This window comes from Mustelus asterias, chromosome 8 (genome assembly GCF_964213995.1).
Source record: "Mustelus asterias chromosome 8, sMusAst1.hap1.1, whole genome shotgun sequence".
Classification (NCBI taxonomy): Eukaryota; Metazoa; Chordata; class Chondrichthyes; order Carcharhiniformes; family Triakidae; genus Mustelus; species Mustelus asterias.
Window position 1 is genome coordinate 63569931 of NC_135808.1, and position 16564 is coordinate 63586494.

At 43.7% G+C, this 16564-nt stretch overlaps 1 protein-coding gene across 1 annotated transcript in view; it reads left to right on the forward strand.

Annotated features, from left to right (window-relative positions):
• The window catches only part of LOC144497191 (procollagen galactosyltransferase 2-like), a 179481-nt gene extending 163696 nt beyond the window's left edge, over window positions 1-15785 (forward strand). Inside the window, exons 8-12 of the mRNA XM_078218063.1 lie at window positions 2190-2296; window positions 6059-6191; window positions 8568-8695; window positions 11595-11801; window positions 15389-15785. Coding sequence (XP_078074189.1) covers window positions 2190-2296; window positions 6059-6191; window positions 8568-8695; window positions 11595-11801; window positions 15389-15662 — 849 coding nt within the window. The 3' untranslated portion in view covers window positions 15663-15785. The remainder of the gene's footprint in view (window positions 1-2189; window positions 2297-6058; window positions 6192-8567; window positions 8696-11594; window positions 11802-15388) is intronic.
• Window positions 15786-16564: the final 779 nt, after the last annotated feature.

Sequence of the window (16564 nt, forward strand, 5' to 3'; positions counted from 1 at the left end):
AACATGATTATAAATATGTTTCTTTACGTGGTCGCTGGGGATTGAGGATGACTTGCTTCCACTCCAGTTTGATGGGTTCTAAGATGGCGGATAAGCTCAATGCAGGATCTGCCACATGAGGGCAAGTGGCGCTTCAAGGATCGGGTAGATGGGGTGTTTAGAAGTTTGTTTGCTTTTTCCGATGCCTTGACTTCGGCCTCTTCGTGCTCCCGAAGAAGTCGCTCGATGTATTTGGTGCCTTGCCGAATAAACCTTCACCATTTTGGTCGGTCACAAGCCAGGGTCCATGAATCAGCGGGGATGTTTGACATCTTCAGGATGTTTTGAGGACATCCCTGAAGTGTTTCAGCTGTCCTCCTAGGAATCCCCTGTTGTGACGGAGTTTCAAGCAGAACAGTTGCTTGGGGAGACTGGTGCTAGACATACAAATTACATGTTGTGCCCAGCAGAGCTAGTTTTGAGTGTGTAGCGACTCAATGCTGGGCACATTGGCTTGGGAGAGAATTGCCCCCTATTGAACTGCCTTTCTTGCTACTGGATTTGGAAGGTCCAATGGAGGTGCTATTATAAATAGAACAGTGCATGAAGCATTAGCTTGGCCCCTAATTGTTTTGCATCTGGAAATGAGTTTGAGAAATTTTGGAAGCAAAATCAGTCCATTAATTTAAAAAGGGTCTGACTAATGAACTGGTTAATTAATGAATGCAATCTATGTTGTTGGCTTAACAGCAGTGAATTCAGATTGCATCTAAATTGATCCCTTAGCTCCCTGTAAATGTAATAGCTGATGTAGCATTTTTCTTTCATTGCTCGTAATATTGCATCCATAAAATTGGTATGTGTGAAATTCTATCACATTAGTTACAATTGAAAGTATCACCCATGCAAATCCTGCAAAACACTCAAACTTAATTGCCTCAAACCTAAACAGCAACAAACAAGAGCTTGATGAGGCATGTAGGAATGTGCTAAATAACAAGTTTCATTTTCTACTGGATTCCCCTGCCTCTCCCCACGGGGAGGATCTGCATTTTATAGAATCATAGAATCCCTACAGTGCAGAAGGAGGCCATTCAACTCATCGACCACAATCCCACCCAGCCTCTATCGCCACAACCCCATGTATTTACCCTAGCTGGTCCCCCTGACACTAAGGGGCAATTTAGCATGGCCAATCCACCTAACCAGCTCGTCTTTCAGACTGTGGGAGGAAATCGGAGCACCCGGAGGAAACCCACGCAGACACTGGGAGAATGTGCAGACTCCACACAGATAGTGACCCAAGTCAGGAATTGAACCCAGGTCCCTGGTGCTGTGAGGCAGCAGTGCTAACCATTGTGCCACCATGCCACCCAGTGTGGCAAACTTGTCATAAGTGTTGCTTCCTGGATAATGATAAAATATTGGATAGTACCACCAATAAAATCAGCAAAGTGGCAAATTGATTTATCAAGGCTTTGTGCAATAAATGTGTTTGCAATTGCATACATTGTGTATACCATCCCACATCTGACCATTAAAACTGTAGAGCTAGAGATATTTACTAGGTTGATTGACAAGAGTCATGCACTAATCCTACTAACTCCTTGGTGAAGGAAGATTGCAAAAGTCGCATTTACTCATTGATTCACAGAATATCGTGATAATCCAACGGGCTCACCAATTGTCAGAGTATTGTGATATCCCTTTGGGCTCCTTGATTGGTGGAGTAGGGCCAACGTGAAGAACTTTCTTGCTCTTTGTTGAATGACACCATGGGATCTTTTCCATCCACCTAAAAGAATAAGATTCTTTGATTTAGAATCATTATTACTTAGTCCTTTGCTTTGGTAAGTGGATAGAGGACGTGTGAATGTCCTAAGAATTGATAACTTGGTCAGTAGATGTGGACCCACAGTCATTTTCCAAAGACTAGTTTCAAGCAAAGCACTGCAAATATTCAAAGCAAAAGCAGAAAATGCTGGAAAATCTCAGCCGGTCTGACACATCTGTGGAGAGAGAATAGAGCCAACATTTCAAGTCTGAATGACCTTTCATCAGAGCAGATGGTTTCACTTGTGTGTTAAGAAAAAGTTCCCAATGTGCTTCATTGAAGGGATAAAATGTCAGCGGTATAAAAAAGCCCTCAAAATAGTAGCTATTGCTGCCAAATCAGTACCGGTAATTAGTTCATGTGAACTTGTGTTTAGATCTTCATGATAAATCTCAAACGCAGAACAGACAGGAGACAACGAATGCTCCGCACGCTTTATGAACAGGACATTGATGTCAAAGTGGTAGATGCTGTGGATGGGAAGTAAGTACTGAGCTTAAAGAAAATAACATATGTACAATAACTCCATATAGATTCTGTTTACCTGTTAAAGAGTTAAATTCTATTGCTTTTCTTCAATGTGTACTGTTTTTGTTAAAATGTTATTTATTGGAGAAAATTGGGGCATAGAATTCTGGTATTGTTTCCACTTGACTTGGGTTGCTGCCTGGTTGTTAAAGTGGTTAGGTGTTAAAGTGGACCAGTTTCCCAATGAAACTCAGGGTTCCTGGGCTACTTGCTGGGAGTTAAAAGTTTCCAATACAATTATTATATAAGTGTGAGAAATAGACACTATACAATTCTTATATGTAGGCTGCAAAGAGACATAGATAGGATGCAAAGCTGGGCTGAAAAATGGCAAATGGAGTTTAACCCTGATAAATGTGAGGTGATTCATTTTGGTAGGACTAATTTAAATGTGGATTACAGGGTCAAAGGTAGGGTTCTGAAGACTGTGGAGGAACAGAGAGATCTTGGGGTTCATATCCACAGATCTCTAAAGGTTGCCACTCAAGTGGATAGAGCTGTGAAGAAGGCCTATAGTGTGTTAGCTTTTATTAACAGGGGGTTGGAGTTTAAGAGCCGTGGGGTTATGCTGCAACTGTACAGGATCTTGGTGAGACCACATTTGGAATATTGTGTGCAGTTCTGGTCACCTCACTATAAGAAGGATGTGGAAGCGCTGGAAAGAGTGCAGAGGAGATTTACCAGGATGCTGCCTGGTTTGGAGGGTAGGTCTTATGAGGAAAGGTTGAGGGAGCTAGGGCTGTTCTCTCTGGAGCGGAGGAGGCTGAGGGGAGACTTAATGGAGGTTTATAAAATGATGAAGGGAATAGATAGAGTGAACGTTCAAAGACTATTTCCTCGGGTGGATGGAGCTATTACAAGGGGGCATAACTATAGGGTTCATGGTGGGAGATATAGGAAGGATATCAGAGGTAGGTTCTTTACGTAGAGAGTGGTTGGGGTGTGGAATGGACTGCCTGCAGTGATAGTGGAGTCAGACACTTTAGGAACATTTAAGCGGTTATTGGATAGGCACATGGAGCACACCAGGATGATAGGGAGTGGGATAGCTTGATCTTGGTTTCAGATAAAGCTCGGCACAACATCGTGGGCCGAAGGGCCTGTTCTGTGCTGTACTGTTCTATGTTCTATATATGCTTGATAAATAGACATTGCTTTAGCTATGCTAATTTTACAAGATGAATTGCCCTGTGCATTTGGGACCCTGATCAAGTCTGTGCATGGTTTCAGTGTGCCTGCTGGAGCAACTTCCTGTGAGGGGGTCATCTAATTGGCGCCCCCACATTTGATGTCCAATTAAGGATGACAGGTAGACCAGGGGAGCGGGAGGCCCAATAGGAAGAACATCAACAATGTCTGGGCGGTAACCCGGCTGGGAGAGCTGAGTACTGACAAAGAGGGAAATTAAGGGGCACCTCAAAATGGAGGACACTCATGATGGCCTCACTCTTCAGTGTAAACAAGATGACAAAGGACCGTGAGGGGCATCAGGGTGGAAGAGTGGCCCCTCCAGAAGTAAGCCTGGGCTGCTGTTGAATCCTGTGTACATTGTGGCCATGAGACCATAAGACCAAAAGATGTTGGCCATTCAATGAGATCATGACTGATCCGAGGTGATTATCCTCAACCCCACTTTCCCACCTTATCCCCATAACCCTTGATTCCTTTACTGATTAAAATACATCTATCTCAACATCTATATCAACTATCTCACATTAAGTTGATCTTTCTCTACGCCCTAGCTCTGACTGTAACACCACATTCCGCACTCTTTCCTTTCTTTCTCTATGAACGGTATGTTTTGTCTGTATAGCGTGCAAGAAACAATACTTTTCACTGTATGTTAATACATGGTGACAATAATAAATCAAACCAAATCAAACATTGAACATATTTAACGACCCAGCCTCCACAGGTCTCGGCAGTGACGAATTCCACAGATTCACTACGCTCTGAGGGAAGAAATTCCTTCTGATGCTGCCAAGTAAATGAACCACCCACGTCCCAGCGACCTCCCAGTAACAGGCTGCCACCACAAAGTCAACAGACTCCCCATATAGCTTCCACACCTCCCCCACCCCCTACCCCCTCAACCCCATCTCCAAACCTGGCTCGGAAAATTCAGCCCTAACTCTACAATGGTGTGCAAATAAAATTGTCAAGGTACTGCTCATTTTTAGGTAATAATTTATATAGCACCCTCGTTATTTTTCCAATATTTTCACTTTCAGCTCAAGGTTCCAGTGACAAGTAGAGAGAGGGATAAAAAGGGAATTCTCACCAAGACATTAAAAAAAGCGGTGATTCAAGCCAGCTAGATGTGTATAAAAAGAGATTGCAAAATAAGAATCGGGTTCAGCTTATAGCCAGCTGGGAATGGGTTGAAATAATCATGGGATCAAGGAATGATTGTAGCACAGAAGAAGGCCATTCAGCCCATTGGATCCATGCTGACTCTCTGCAAACGCAACATATCTAATGTCATTCCCCCACCCTTACCCATAGTCGTGCAAATGCTTTTCTCTTCAGATAATGATTCCACTCCTATTTGAAAGCCACAGATGAACCTGCCTCCACCACACTCTCAGGCAGTGCATTCCCTATATAACCACTCCCTGTGTAAAAAGAATTTCCTCATGTTGCCATTGCTCCTTTTGCCATACTTTAATCAGTGTCCTCTGACTTCCGGCCCTTTCCTCCAATGGGAACAGTTTCTCTCTATCTACTCTGTCCAGACTGATCGTGATTAGGAACACCTCTATCTGATCTCTTCATCTTCTCTTCTCCAAGGAAATCAGCCTCATCTTCTCCAATCAATCCGCTACTTCAATTTCCTCATCCCAGGAACCGTCCTTGTGAATCCTTTCTCTACCCTTTCTAAGGTCTCACATCCTTCCTAAAGTGTGATGCCCAAAAATTGGACACAGGTGCCAAAGTTTTCCCGCCTCACCTGCCTGAGGCTCATAAGATCCCACCCGAGGCCAATGGAGAATGCCGTTCTGCGAGCCCCACCCACCCCGATTCTGGGCGGGCGAAGCGGTAAAATTCAGCCCAATATTCCCATTGAGGCCAAACCAGTATTTTATACAAGCCCATTATAACTCCTATTTTTGGATTCTACACCCCTACTTATGAAGCCCATGATGCTGTTTGTTTTAACCGATTTTTAACCTGCCCTGTCACCTTCAATAATATACCTCCAGTTCCCTCTGCCTTTGTACCCCTTTTAGAATTGTCTCCTTTAATTTAGTTGCTCCACTTTATTCTTCACACCCGAATCATAGATTCCCCACAGTGCAGAAGGAGGCTGTTTGCCCCATCAAGTCTGCATCAACACTCTGACAGAGCATCTTACACAGGCCTACCCTCTCCCCCTGCCCCATTCCCTTACCCCCATGCATTTACCCCGCTAATCTTCCTAACCTTCCCTGCACATCTTTGGACTGTGGGAGGAAACTGGAGCTCAGATTGATTCATGTGCCTCAAACATTATGGTAATATGTAACCAGGCTTCTTTCAAAAAACCCAGAATATAAGATTGAGAGGTTTACATCCAAAATTTCCATTTGATGGTGCAGTAGAACTGGGACATAATGATGGCGTGAAAAGCCGCAGGCTCTGGTGTCATTCCAGGTTATTTCACACCATGGAGGATTCTTTCCATAACCCAACTCAGAAATAGGGTACCATAATGTGACAGATGTTTTGTATTGACAGAGCCCTCAACACAAGCCATCTAAAAGCCCTCAACATTGAAATGTTGCCAGGGTACCATGACCCTTACTCAGGAAGAATACTGACACGGGGAGAAATAGGCTGCTTCTTGAGTCATTATTACATCTGGAAAGAGGTAAGAAGATGGATCCCCACATACAGATCCACCTATTTCAAGGCTCTGTAGATGCATTGTCACATAAATGTGTATTTATCAACCTCCAAAGATTCTATTGAAGCTCCCAGTGCTCAAAAATGTTCAGTGACTTGAGGTAAATGCATCTGGATATCTTATACTGCTGATGTTGAAACATAATTCAGAAACAAAGACCTGCTGTGCAGAAGGAGGCCATTTGGCCCATCGAGTCTGCATCGACTCTCCGAAAAAGCATCTTACCCAGGCCCACCCCTGTCCTATCGCAGTAACCCTGTACATTTACCATGGCTAATCCACCTAATCTGCACATTTTTGGACTGTGGGAGGAAACTGGAGCATCTGGAGCAAACCCACGTAGACACAGGGAGAACATGCAAACTCCACACAGTCACCCAAACCGGGAATCGAACCTGGGTCCCTGGCGCTGTGAGGCAGATTGCTAACCGCTGTGCCACCGTGCTGCCCCTTCATCCTCCAGCACAATGCTGTAAATGCTCACCGATCTTTCAAATGGCAACCTTTCTTCCTGTTCTGACACCGATTGTAACTTTATGCCATCATGTGCATGTCACGAGTTATAAGTCTCCTTATAAAACCGGCCAAGGCTATTCAGTTGCACACTCTGCCAATGCAGTTCTGCAGTGCAGCTCAGACCTCTTGCACATAACTCATTGTGGAAACCTTTTTGAACCAACAGAAAAGTGAACATCAATCCTACAAGATCATTAGTTTGGCTTGCAGCTGTTAGCCATTTTATAGACCTACTACCAGAGAACTGATCTTTTCAATCTCAGCCTGAATCTCAAAGCTGTAATCAAATGTGTATTTAATTTGGATAACGAGTACAGTACAGTGATTGGACACAAGCCAAAACAGAACCAGATATGATCTTTCTATCTGAGGATAAAATGGTTTTTGCTTGGTTGATTTGTATCATTTATACAATGGGGCATGCTGGACAAATCTCCCAGCTCCTCCAGCACTGCCGCCTATGATCTTAGATAGTAATTCCTCAGCTATGATAACATTTCCTGATATGCGTGTATTGAGCTAACAAGCCATGACATGAGTTATGCAAGTGAATGAGCATTTTTTTTCCCCAATGCTTGGTGTACAATTAACTGTCTGTTTTGACAGTGTTGGACAAAACATCTGTCTTCACACACTTTCAAAATTGATGGGATAAAAATTTCATTTCCCACCTTTTACATGAACAGGCATGGAAGCCCAGACAAATTGTCACTGCCCTCAGTAATTAAATAACTGGGAATTGCGGCCAGGTAACATAGAAGATACTGCCACCTATGCTGTGTCTAAGGAACTGCAAGTAACCACAGCAGGAGTTGGTTAATTAAGGCGAGCCATTCTCCAGGACCGCTAGCCCGAGTCGGGATTCCTGATGGCCCGTTGAATTGGGCGTGAGGGCCAGATTGGGATTCTTGCTGGACATCAAACCCACTGCAAGCCTCCCAGCCCGTTGCACTTGGCCAGGTCAGGTTCTTACGCAGAGCGGATGAGTACCTGATTACAACTGCTTTAGATACATTTTAATGCAATCAGTGGGCTGGGAACCTGATTCAATGGTCAATGGCCTACTGGGATGCTTCTGCCGCCCCCCCCCTCCCCCACCGCCAACAGGAAGTCCCGAGGGTGCCAATTGGTCCTGGTCCTGACAATTGGGATCCAGGCATAACCATAACCACTTATGATGGTTTTCTCATAATTTTCACCATCTGTGAGTGAGATGGTGGGCAGCTGATCACTAGGATGTATGCAGGGGCTGGTATTGGGGGAATTCTTCCTCCTTGTGCGGGGTGTGTTTGCCTTCCAATGATTGAATGAAATTAGCAACTTATGGGGCGCTATATGTCCTATTCTAAATCTCTCTGCTTTATTGTATACAAGCTCAAAACTCTAGTGCATTATGCCAACCTGATTCCCCTGCAGTAGATACAATTTCAGAACTACACCTTGTTCTATTATCATTGATATGTGTGAAAGATAGAACCATTGAGAAGCAATTGTCATGGGGAAAGCTACAGGTTTGATTCAGTTATATCACATATTTTACATGGACATTGCGTGGGAGCATCTAATTCGTCTTGTGATTAAGTAAATTTTTGGGGAGCTGTTCTATTGCAGACTTCAATGTTTTGTCCTGGGTTCTTGCTGCAGAAGAGACTGTCAGAGGTAAACCCACAGTTCAGAATCATAGAATCCCTACAGTACAGAAGAAGCCATTCGGCCCATTGAGTTGGTACCGGCCACAATCCCACTCAGACCCTAGTCCCGTAACTCTCATTTACCCTGCTAATCCTCCAACATGGTTTTAAAAGTTCTGTCTCTATCATTCAGGTCGTCGACCGAGGACTGAAGAAGGCCCTCGTCTTAGAAGATGACAATAGGTTTCAGCCACATTTTCGAAGAAGAATAACAAAGCTCATGGAAGATATTGAGGAGAACCAGCTGGACTGGGACCTGATGTGAGTCTAAACATGCAGCAACTGATTAAAAACTTAACGCTGAACATTGCAGGTCCTTTCTGTTTTACCACTATTTTCTAAATTTGATTTCCTCAGAACCCATGGCGATGGAACACACTAACCAATGTGCTGACTGCACATTGACTAGTTTGGCTACAAGAGTCCTCTCCTGAAGCACAAACAAGAACATGCTGGAAAATATAGAAAGGATATTATTAAACTAGAAAGAGTGCAGAAAAGATTTATGTGGATGCTACCAGGACTTGATGGTTTGAGTTGTAAGGAGAGACTGGATAGACTGGGCCTTTTTTCCCTGGAGCGCAGGAGACTTAGGGGTGATCTTATCGAGATGTATAAAATAATGAGGGGCATAGATCAACTAGATAGTCAATATCTTTTCCCAAAGGTGTGGGAGTATAAAACTAGAGGGCATAGGTTTAAAGTGAGAGGGGAGAGATACAAAAGGGTACAGAGGGGCAACTTTTTCACACAGAGGGTGGTGAGTGTCTGGAACAAGCTGCCAGAGGTAGTAGTAAAGACGGATACAATTTTGTCTTTTAAAAAGCATTTAGATAGTTACATGAGTAAGAGGGTGTAGAGGGATATGGGCCAAACACCGGCAATTGGTTCTAGCTTAGTGATTTTTTAAAAAGGGGCGGCATGGACAAGTTGGGCCGAAGGGCCTGTTTCCATGCTGTATACCTTATGACTTTATCCAGAATGCAGGAAGCATTAGTGGAGGGTGAAATAGTGCAGATGTTTCAGGTTAATGAGAAGCTGTTGGAAACCTAACAGGTTTTAAGCAAACACAGAGCCAGGAATGGGGTAGGGAGGGAGAGGGAAAAATGAAGGGAAAAGTCTGTGCTATGTGCTTTTGTTGTCTTTTAGATCCCAAATGTTGGTTAATAATCACATTTTAAAGATTGGACATGCACAAAATGAAGTTGACGACCTCGCTTGCAATGGTAGAAAAATTGCGACAGACACTCGCCACCCAAGGGGTGCCCGAGGTGCAAGTATCTGATAATGGGCTGATAATGAAGGGTTGCAGCATTTCATGAGAACCAATGGTTTTCAACATATTCGAACTGCAACCGACCACCCGGCTCCCAGTGAGTTGGCAATGAGAGCTGTCCATATAGAAACAATCAGCCTCTCTACAAACTGGCCAGGTTCCTGATCATCTATAGAACAAAACCCCATGTCACTATGGGTGTTACAGCTGCCCAGTTACTAATGGGCAGACATATTAGAATAAGGTTAGGTTTGATATTTCTGAATTTGGTGGGGAGGGTGATGGCAAAGCAGAACGCACAGAAAAAACATCACGGTTGGAACTCCACCACCTCACCCGCCATGGAATTGGCACGGACGAAGGTCCAACAACGGAAATTTCCATTGATCTCGGGTGGGAATTTCTGGTCTCACCTGAATGAGGCCATAAAACCCTGCCCCATGACTCAAAAAGAACTGAGAAAGCAATTGAGGTGGATAATTTGGTATATGTAAAGAATAATGATACTGGTCCAAATTGGATCCCTGGAATGGCATTGGCCATTCCAAGTGTTGTATGAAGTGTTGTATGAACCAGGGAAAAAAGGGTGAAGAAACACTTGGACCATTTGGAAGGAGGAGATTCGCCCCCAGAACCAGTGAGGCAGTCCACCGCTAGTATGTCCTTTCGTGATGTTGCAATGGATGAAACTAATGCTGTAGAAAACTGCTCCGGTGAAGAAACAAATAATGTTCCAGTGGAATCTGGAGAGTTTATCTGGACCTTTGCAGGTTGAGAGTCAACCCCTTGAGGTTCAAACCAAAGGTACCACTGCTGATGGGCACCCATTAATGAATTACAACATTCCCAAAGGATCAAGACGTCCCCAGACTGACTTTCCTTACCAGAGATTGTGTTTGACTGTATTTAAATAAACCATTGTTACTGAAATGTGTTAGTGTGGAATGTAAAGACGGAGGGACCCAGTTGGCCAATTAGGCATACGGTTCTAGGGACGGACTGTGACATTTCCCTGGTCGTTAGGAGTCTGGAGTCGTAGAGTATGGTCACCTTTTTATCACTCTCTGTAAATAGTTATTTATCTCAAAAAATCATTTATTTGTTAATCTACCTGGTGGTTGCCTATCATTCAAAATACTATAGTTTTAGTAGTTATAGTTTTCTGACTTCCTGGTCAGAACAACTACCTTCATGTCATTCCTGAGGTTCAAATAATAAGGATTAGTTTGGGAAACGGGAAGTCATAACTGAGCACTGCAATATCATAGACCAGTAGCGAGCCTCAAACAATATGAAGACCAGTCACTATCGGGTCCAAGCAAGTGAGCATGGTAAATACTCAACATTAAGGCCTGTCCTTGAGTAGTCCTATTATTTGATGCTATGTCAATTGTCCTGAGGATTTTGTCCAATTACACCTTAGAAATAGTAGAATTTGTCCAATTACACCTTAGAAAAAAAGTTTTCTTACCACTCTCATTCAGTTATGTAAGCACCACATTGAAGTTAGGATCTGGACTAGATGCAGGGCTATATTTAACCTGTATCACAAAGTCACAGAATTGTTATAGCACAGAAGGAAACCATTTGGCCCATCTATCTGTATCCGCTTTCCAAACGAGCACCATGACTTAGCACCATTTCCTGCCTTTTCCCCGCACATTGCTTCTATTCAAGTAATCATCTAATGCCTTCTTGAAGGCCTCAATGGAACCTTCCTCCACCACACTTCCAGGCAGTGCATTCCAGACTTGATCCACTTGCTGTGTGAAAAGGTTTTTTCTCACATCACGTTTACTTAATTTGCAAATCATTTTAAATCTGTGTCAGTCTCATTCCTTCCCACAAAGTCACTTGCAAATTCTGTTACTGTTTTTACTTCAGCTACGTTGGGCGGAAGCGGATGCAGGTGGAACATCCGGAAAAGTCCGTCCCTGGCATTATGAACCTTGTAGAAGCAGATTATTCCTACTGGACATTGGCCTACCTTATATCTCAGCAGGGGGCCAAAAAACTGGTGGCAGCTGAACCTTTTGGGAAGATGTTGCCAGTGGATGAGTTTCTACCCATCATGTACAATAAACATCCAGTGTAAGTAACTAACATGATCCAGGGCATTGGGGAGCAAGAGGAATTGTAGAGGTCAGCAATGAAGTGAACAGCAGAGAGCATGCTAGCCCTTTACCATAAATAGCATCTATTGAGAAAAATAATATTAGCGGTGGATTTGTCTGGTGATTTCCACAGTAGAATTATTGCCTGATGGGTGGTAGAGTTGATCCAACCCATAATAATATTTGGTTACTGGATTTTCATTAGGGAGGCCTGAATCTAAAAGATCTGGTTTAGCAATCAATGACTGACTGATTGTTCAAGTTAACGTGCTGTCAGTCTCACTGTCTAACAGAGCAGTTTTCCATTCACTGGGATGGGGGTGGGAAGGGGGGAATATTGGCCAAAACATCAGGGGAACACCCTGCTCTGCTTCAGATTATACATTACATCATTAACATGTAGCAATCCTTTTGTACAGGACTGAATTAACAGAGACTATGGCAGAATTTGAACTGTCAAGGGAAAAGGGGGATGAATTTCACCCCCCCCCCCGCCAAAACAGCTAACGCTTTGAAAATCTGACTTCTCAACATCACCATGGCGCATTCCCAGGCGAGTGCCTTGTCTTGGAGCTATCTTGTCAGTCATTCACATGTACAAACAAACAATTAATTGTGGATTTAACCCACAATTCTGGCTTTTACAACCAGTTTGAGAGCTGTGTGACATTCGACAGTGTAAACAAGATGGTAGTAAATTGATGGGGGTTGCGGGGGAAGGAGAGGGGGCGCGGGAGGGCTGGTGGAGGGAGCTGCAATTGAATGAAGCCTGCGGGTTAGGTTGCTGAAGCCGGGAACAAGGTCTCCTTCCCAGTGGAGTCAGAGGGCAGCAATTATCAATGGCTGTCAAAGTGGCTGTTGCTGCAAGGCCCTTGCTGGCTCTTTGTCTCCCCCTAGTGTTGTGTGCTTTCTCCTGCAAGGAGAGAAAACAGACTCACGAGTGGGAGAAATGGATTGTGTGGAGAGGAGGGAATGACACCAATTGTGGGCAGTCAGTGTGAGGAATATATGTGAGTGAAAATGTGAGTGGATCTGTTGGATTAAAATTGCAACTGGCACGCTTAAGCTCTACAAATGGCTTTAACTTGCATCTGCCGATTTCAGTCGTGTGACCAATGAGTCACGCTGATGCCTGTTTATTGCATAGCGCATGTAGTTTGATGATCAAATCAGATCTCAAGTAAGATAGCTGTGTTCAGTGGGTCTTGCCCCTTAGTCAAATGGTCATAGATGGAAGTTCCTCTTCAGAAACCTGAGCACATGATCCTATCGGTGGTTGGTTAGCAATGCTGCCTCACAGCACCAGGGACCCAAGTTCGATTCCCGGTTTGGGTCACTGTCTGTGTGGAGTTTGCACGTTCTCCCCGTGTCTGCGTGGGTTTCCTCCGGGTGCTCCGGTTTCCTCCCACAGTCCAAAGATGTGCGGGTTAGGTTGATTGGCCATGCTGAATTGACCCTAGTGTCAGGGGGATTAGCAGGGTAAATATGTGGGGTTACGGGGATAGGGTGGGATTGTTATGGGTGCAGACTCAATGGGCCGAATGGCCTCCTTCTGTACTGTAGGGATTCTATCTGCTCTTCCCAAGTGAAGATCCCATGGCATCATCTGAAAGGAAAATTATCCCTCAATGAATACTAGCAATCCAGGGGCCCAAGCTAATACTTTGGGGGCAGGGGTTTGAAACCCATCAGAGCAGCTGATGGAGTTTAAATTCAATTACTAAATCTGGAATATGAAGCTAGTCTTAGTAATGGTGACCATGAAACTATCATCGATTGTTTTAAAAGCCCATCTGGTTCACTAATTTCCCTCTAGGGAAGGAAATCTGATGTCCTTACCTGGTTTGGCCCACATTTGACTACAGACCCACAGCAATGTGTTTGACTCTTAAATACCCTCTGAAATGGCCTAGCAAGCCACTCAGTTGAAGGGCAATTAGGGATGGGCAATAAATGCTGGCCAGCCAGCAACACCCACATCCCATGAAAAAATATAAAGAGCACTAAAGCACTTTATCTGGGCTTCATCACACGGTTGGGATAATGGGCAGGATTCTCCAGTCTCCTCCGTGGTGAGACCCATTGAGAGCAAGAATGGAAAATTTGGCATTCCAACCAAAACTCCATTAATTCCAGCAGCACCGGAGAATTCCACTCCCGAGCAAGGACGGAAACATTTGGCCAATGTTTGTGGGACCTTGCTGTGTGCAAATGGCTACTCTGTCGCTCCGTACAACAATAGTGACTACATAGTCACAAAGCTGTAATGTGCTCTGGAACATGAGGTTGTGAAAGACACGATACACATGCAAGTCTTTCTTTCTTCCTGTAGTTTCACTGTGACTCCTTTAGCACAGGAAGTTACGGCTGGTAGCACCAATGTCAATTTATAAAACAACAAGGACAGTGAGAAAGGTTTGGATAAAGAAGGACAGAGAATCTAAAATAAAATGAGAATGACTGATATTTTAAAGAGGGATGTTGTGTTGTTTCATCACAATCCTTTTTTGAATTGTATTTTTGAAGGCCCAATCCATGTAGGAGGCTTTAATCTATAATACAAATTAAATAATTTGCACTAAATTGACAGAATCATTCAAATGCCACAGTAAATAATGGTATCAATAAAATATATGTCATCTCGGCTCACTGAAAGATGCTGCTCTGGGATTTTAAGACACTTAGTTGGAGATCTAAGCAAATGTATCAGCAATAGCTCCATTGATCGCATACTCACCTCCAAGGTCAGAAGGTTGAATCTTCAAGTCTTATTTAAGAGACTTAATCACAAAGGTTCTGTTACCGGTGTGATACAGTGCTGAGGGACTGCTGTATTAAAGGGATGCTGTCTTCCAGACGGCACATTCAACATTTCACATTCAAATTCTGAAGAAGGATCATGCCCACTCGAGACATCAACTCTACAGATGCGGCCAAACCTGCTGAGTATTTCCAGTACTTTCTGTTTTTATTTCAGGTCTCCAGCATCCACGGTGTTTTACTGCTATGTTAAATTTGGGTCTTTTCTGTGCTCTCAAGGGGTGATATTTTACCCCAGTGGGATTTTACAGTCCCGCCAAAGTCAATGTGCATTTGTGTGGCTCACCGCATTTTACCACCCTGCTCCTGGCGCGACAGAGCCGTAAAATCCCAGCATCCCCCTTGTGATGATTTGGTGATACTTGAAGAAAGACAGGGAACTTCTGGCGTGCTGGCCAATACTTGTCTCTTAAATAACATGAGTGAAAAAAGCATATTACCTGAGAGTGCTGCTTGCTCTGTACAATCTGGCTGCCATGATTACAATATTACAACAATATCTACACTTCCAAAGTACTTCGTTGATTGTAAAGAGCTTTAGGATATCCTCAATGTGTGTTCCCTTTATTCATTTCTTGTACGTAGTTAATCCTGTTAACTCAATAGTCTAGACAGCAACTTGGCAAAGAGTTTAAGAGGTTTCTACTTACATTGGTGAGGTTCCAAGACCCCTGAGATAGTTTTATGGCAGTCAGTAATGAAAAATGCATCAAGTGTTTAATCATTCATTACATCTTTTAACAGAGAAGATTACATGATGTTCTACGAACCTCGCGATTTGAAAGCCTTTTCAGTGGAGCCACTGCTGATTTACCCGACGCACTACACTGGAGAACCAGGCTATGTGAGTGATACCGAAACCTCTATAATCTGGGACAATGATAGCATACAAACGGACTGGAACCGCAAGTTATCAAGAAAAACGAAGGAACAGGGAGAGATCGGGGCAGAAGCGCAGAATACAGAGGCACTGCAGCCCCAATCCCCCATTGATACAGCCTCTCGAGATGAATTGTGATGTGGTTCTGCACTACCCGGCTCTGATCTGTGATCAGAACCAAACCTTCTCTCTCAAACTGATGTGGTTTATGATTTAAAAAAAATGTCTGCTGGAAGGCAACTACAGAAATCTCTTGGGATAATGTGACATAGAATCAGTTGAAAGCTCTAGTTTCTCTCTTTCTTGGACTCCTTTCAAACGGTGGTACAGCAGCAGCTGACTTAGCTGACCAGTTATCAATTTCTGTCAGATTAGTTGATACTTTTAAGGTATTTATTTCCATTTCCCTTTCTCGCTGCATTGGCTTTCACCTGTTAACGTATCACCCACTACTTTTAATAAAGAGCTCATGAGTGTGGGATCTCCTTCGTGCTGTCCAAAGGACAGTCCTGCTTCTGCCACTGTGCAATATTACACTTGATATCTGCCTCACAAAGGATATGAATCTATGGTCACATAGCTGGTAATGGAAGTGAGCAGGGCTCATGACAGAATGGCTATCTGTTCAACTGCTGCAAAACCAATAAGAGCTTACATTTTCAAACTGCTGTTAACATAGAGGGCATTCTTTGATGCCACAAGTCAATATTCAGAATAACTCTTAATATTTCTGCTAGTACAGAATTTCCCGTAAGAGGTACTGTTTTTTCCAAGTTTGTTACTTTAAATAATGATATTGTGTTTTGTGTGTGTGTGTGTGTGTGTGAGGTTTGTTTCTATTTATTTTTGTCCCTCAGTGGCTTGCAATTCTTGCTCTATTGAGTAGAGGGTGCAAATGACCCCCTTCCTCCCTCCCTCCCTCCTTCCCTCCCTCCTTTCTTCTCTCCCTTCCTCCAACTCTCTGCAGGAACTTTGATGCAGGTTTTCCCTCCTGATGCAGCTTTTCTCCTGAGGCCTGCGGCGCAAAACTCCTCGGGTTC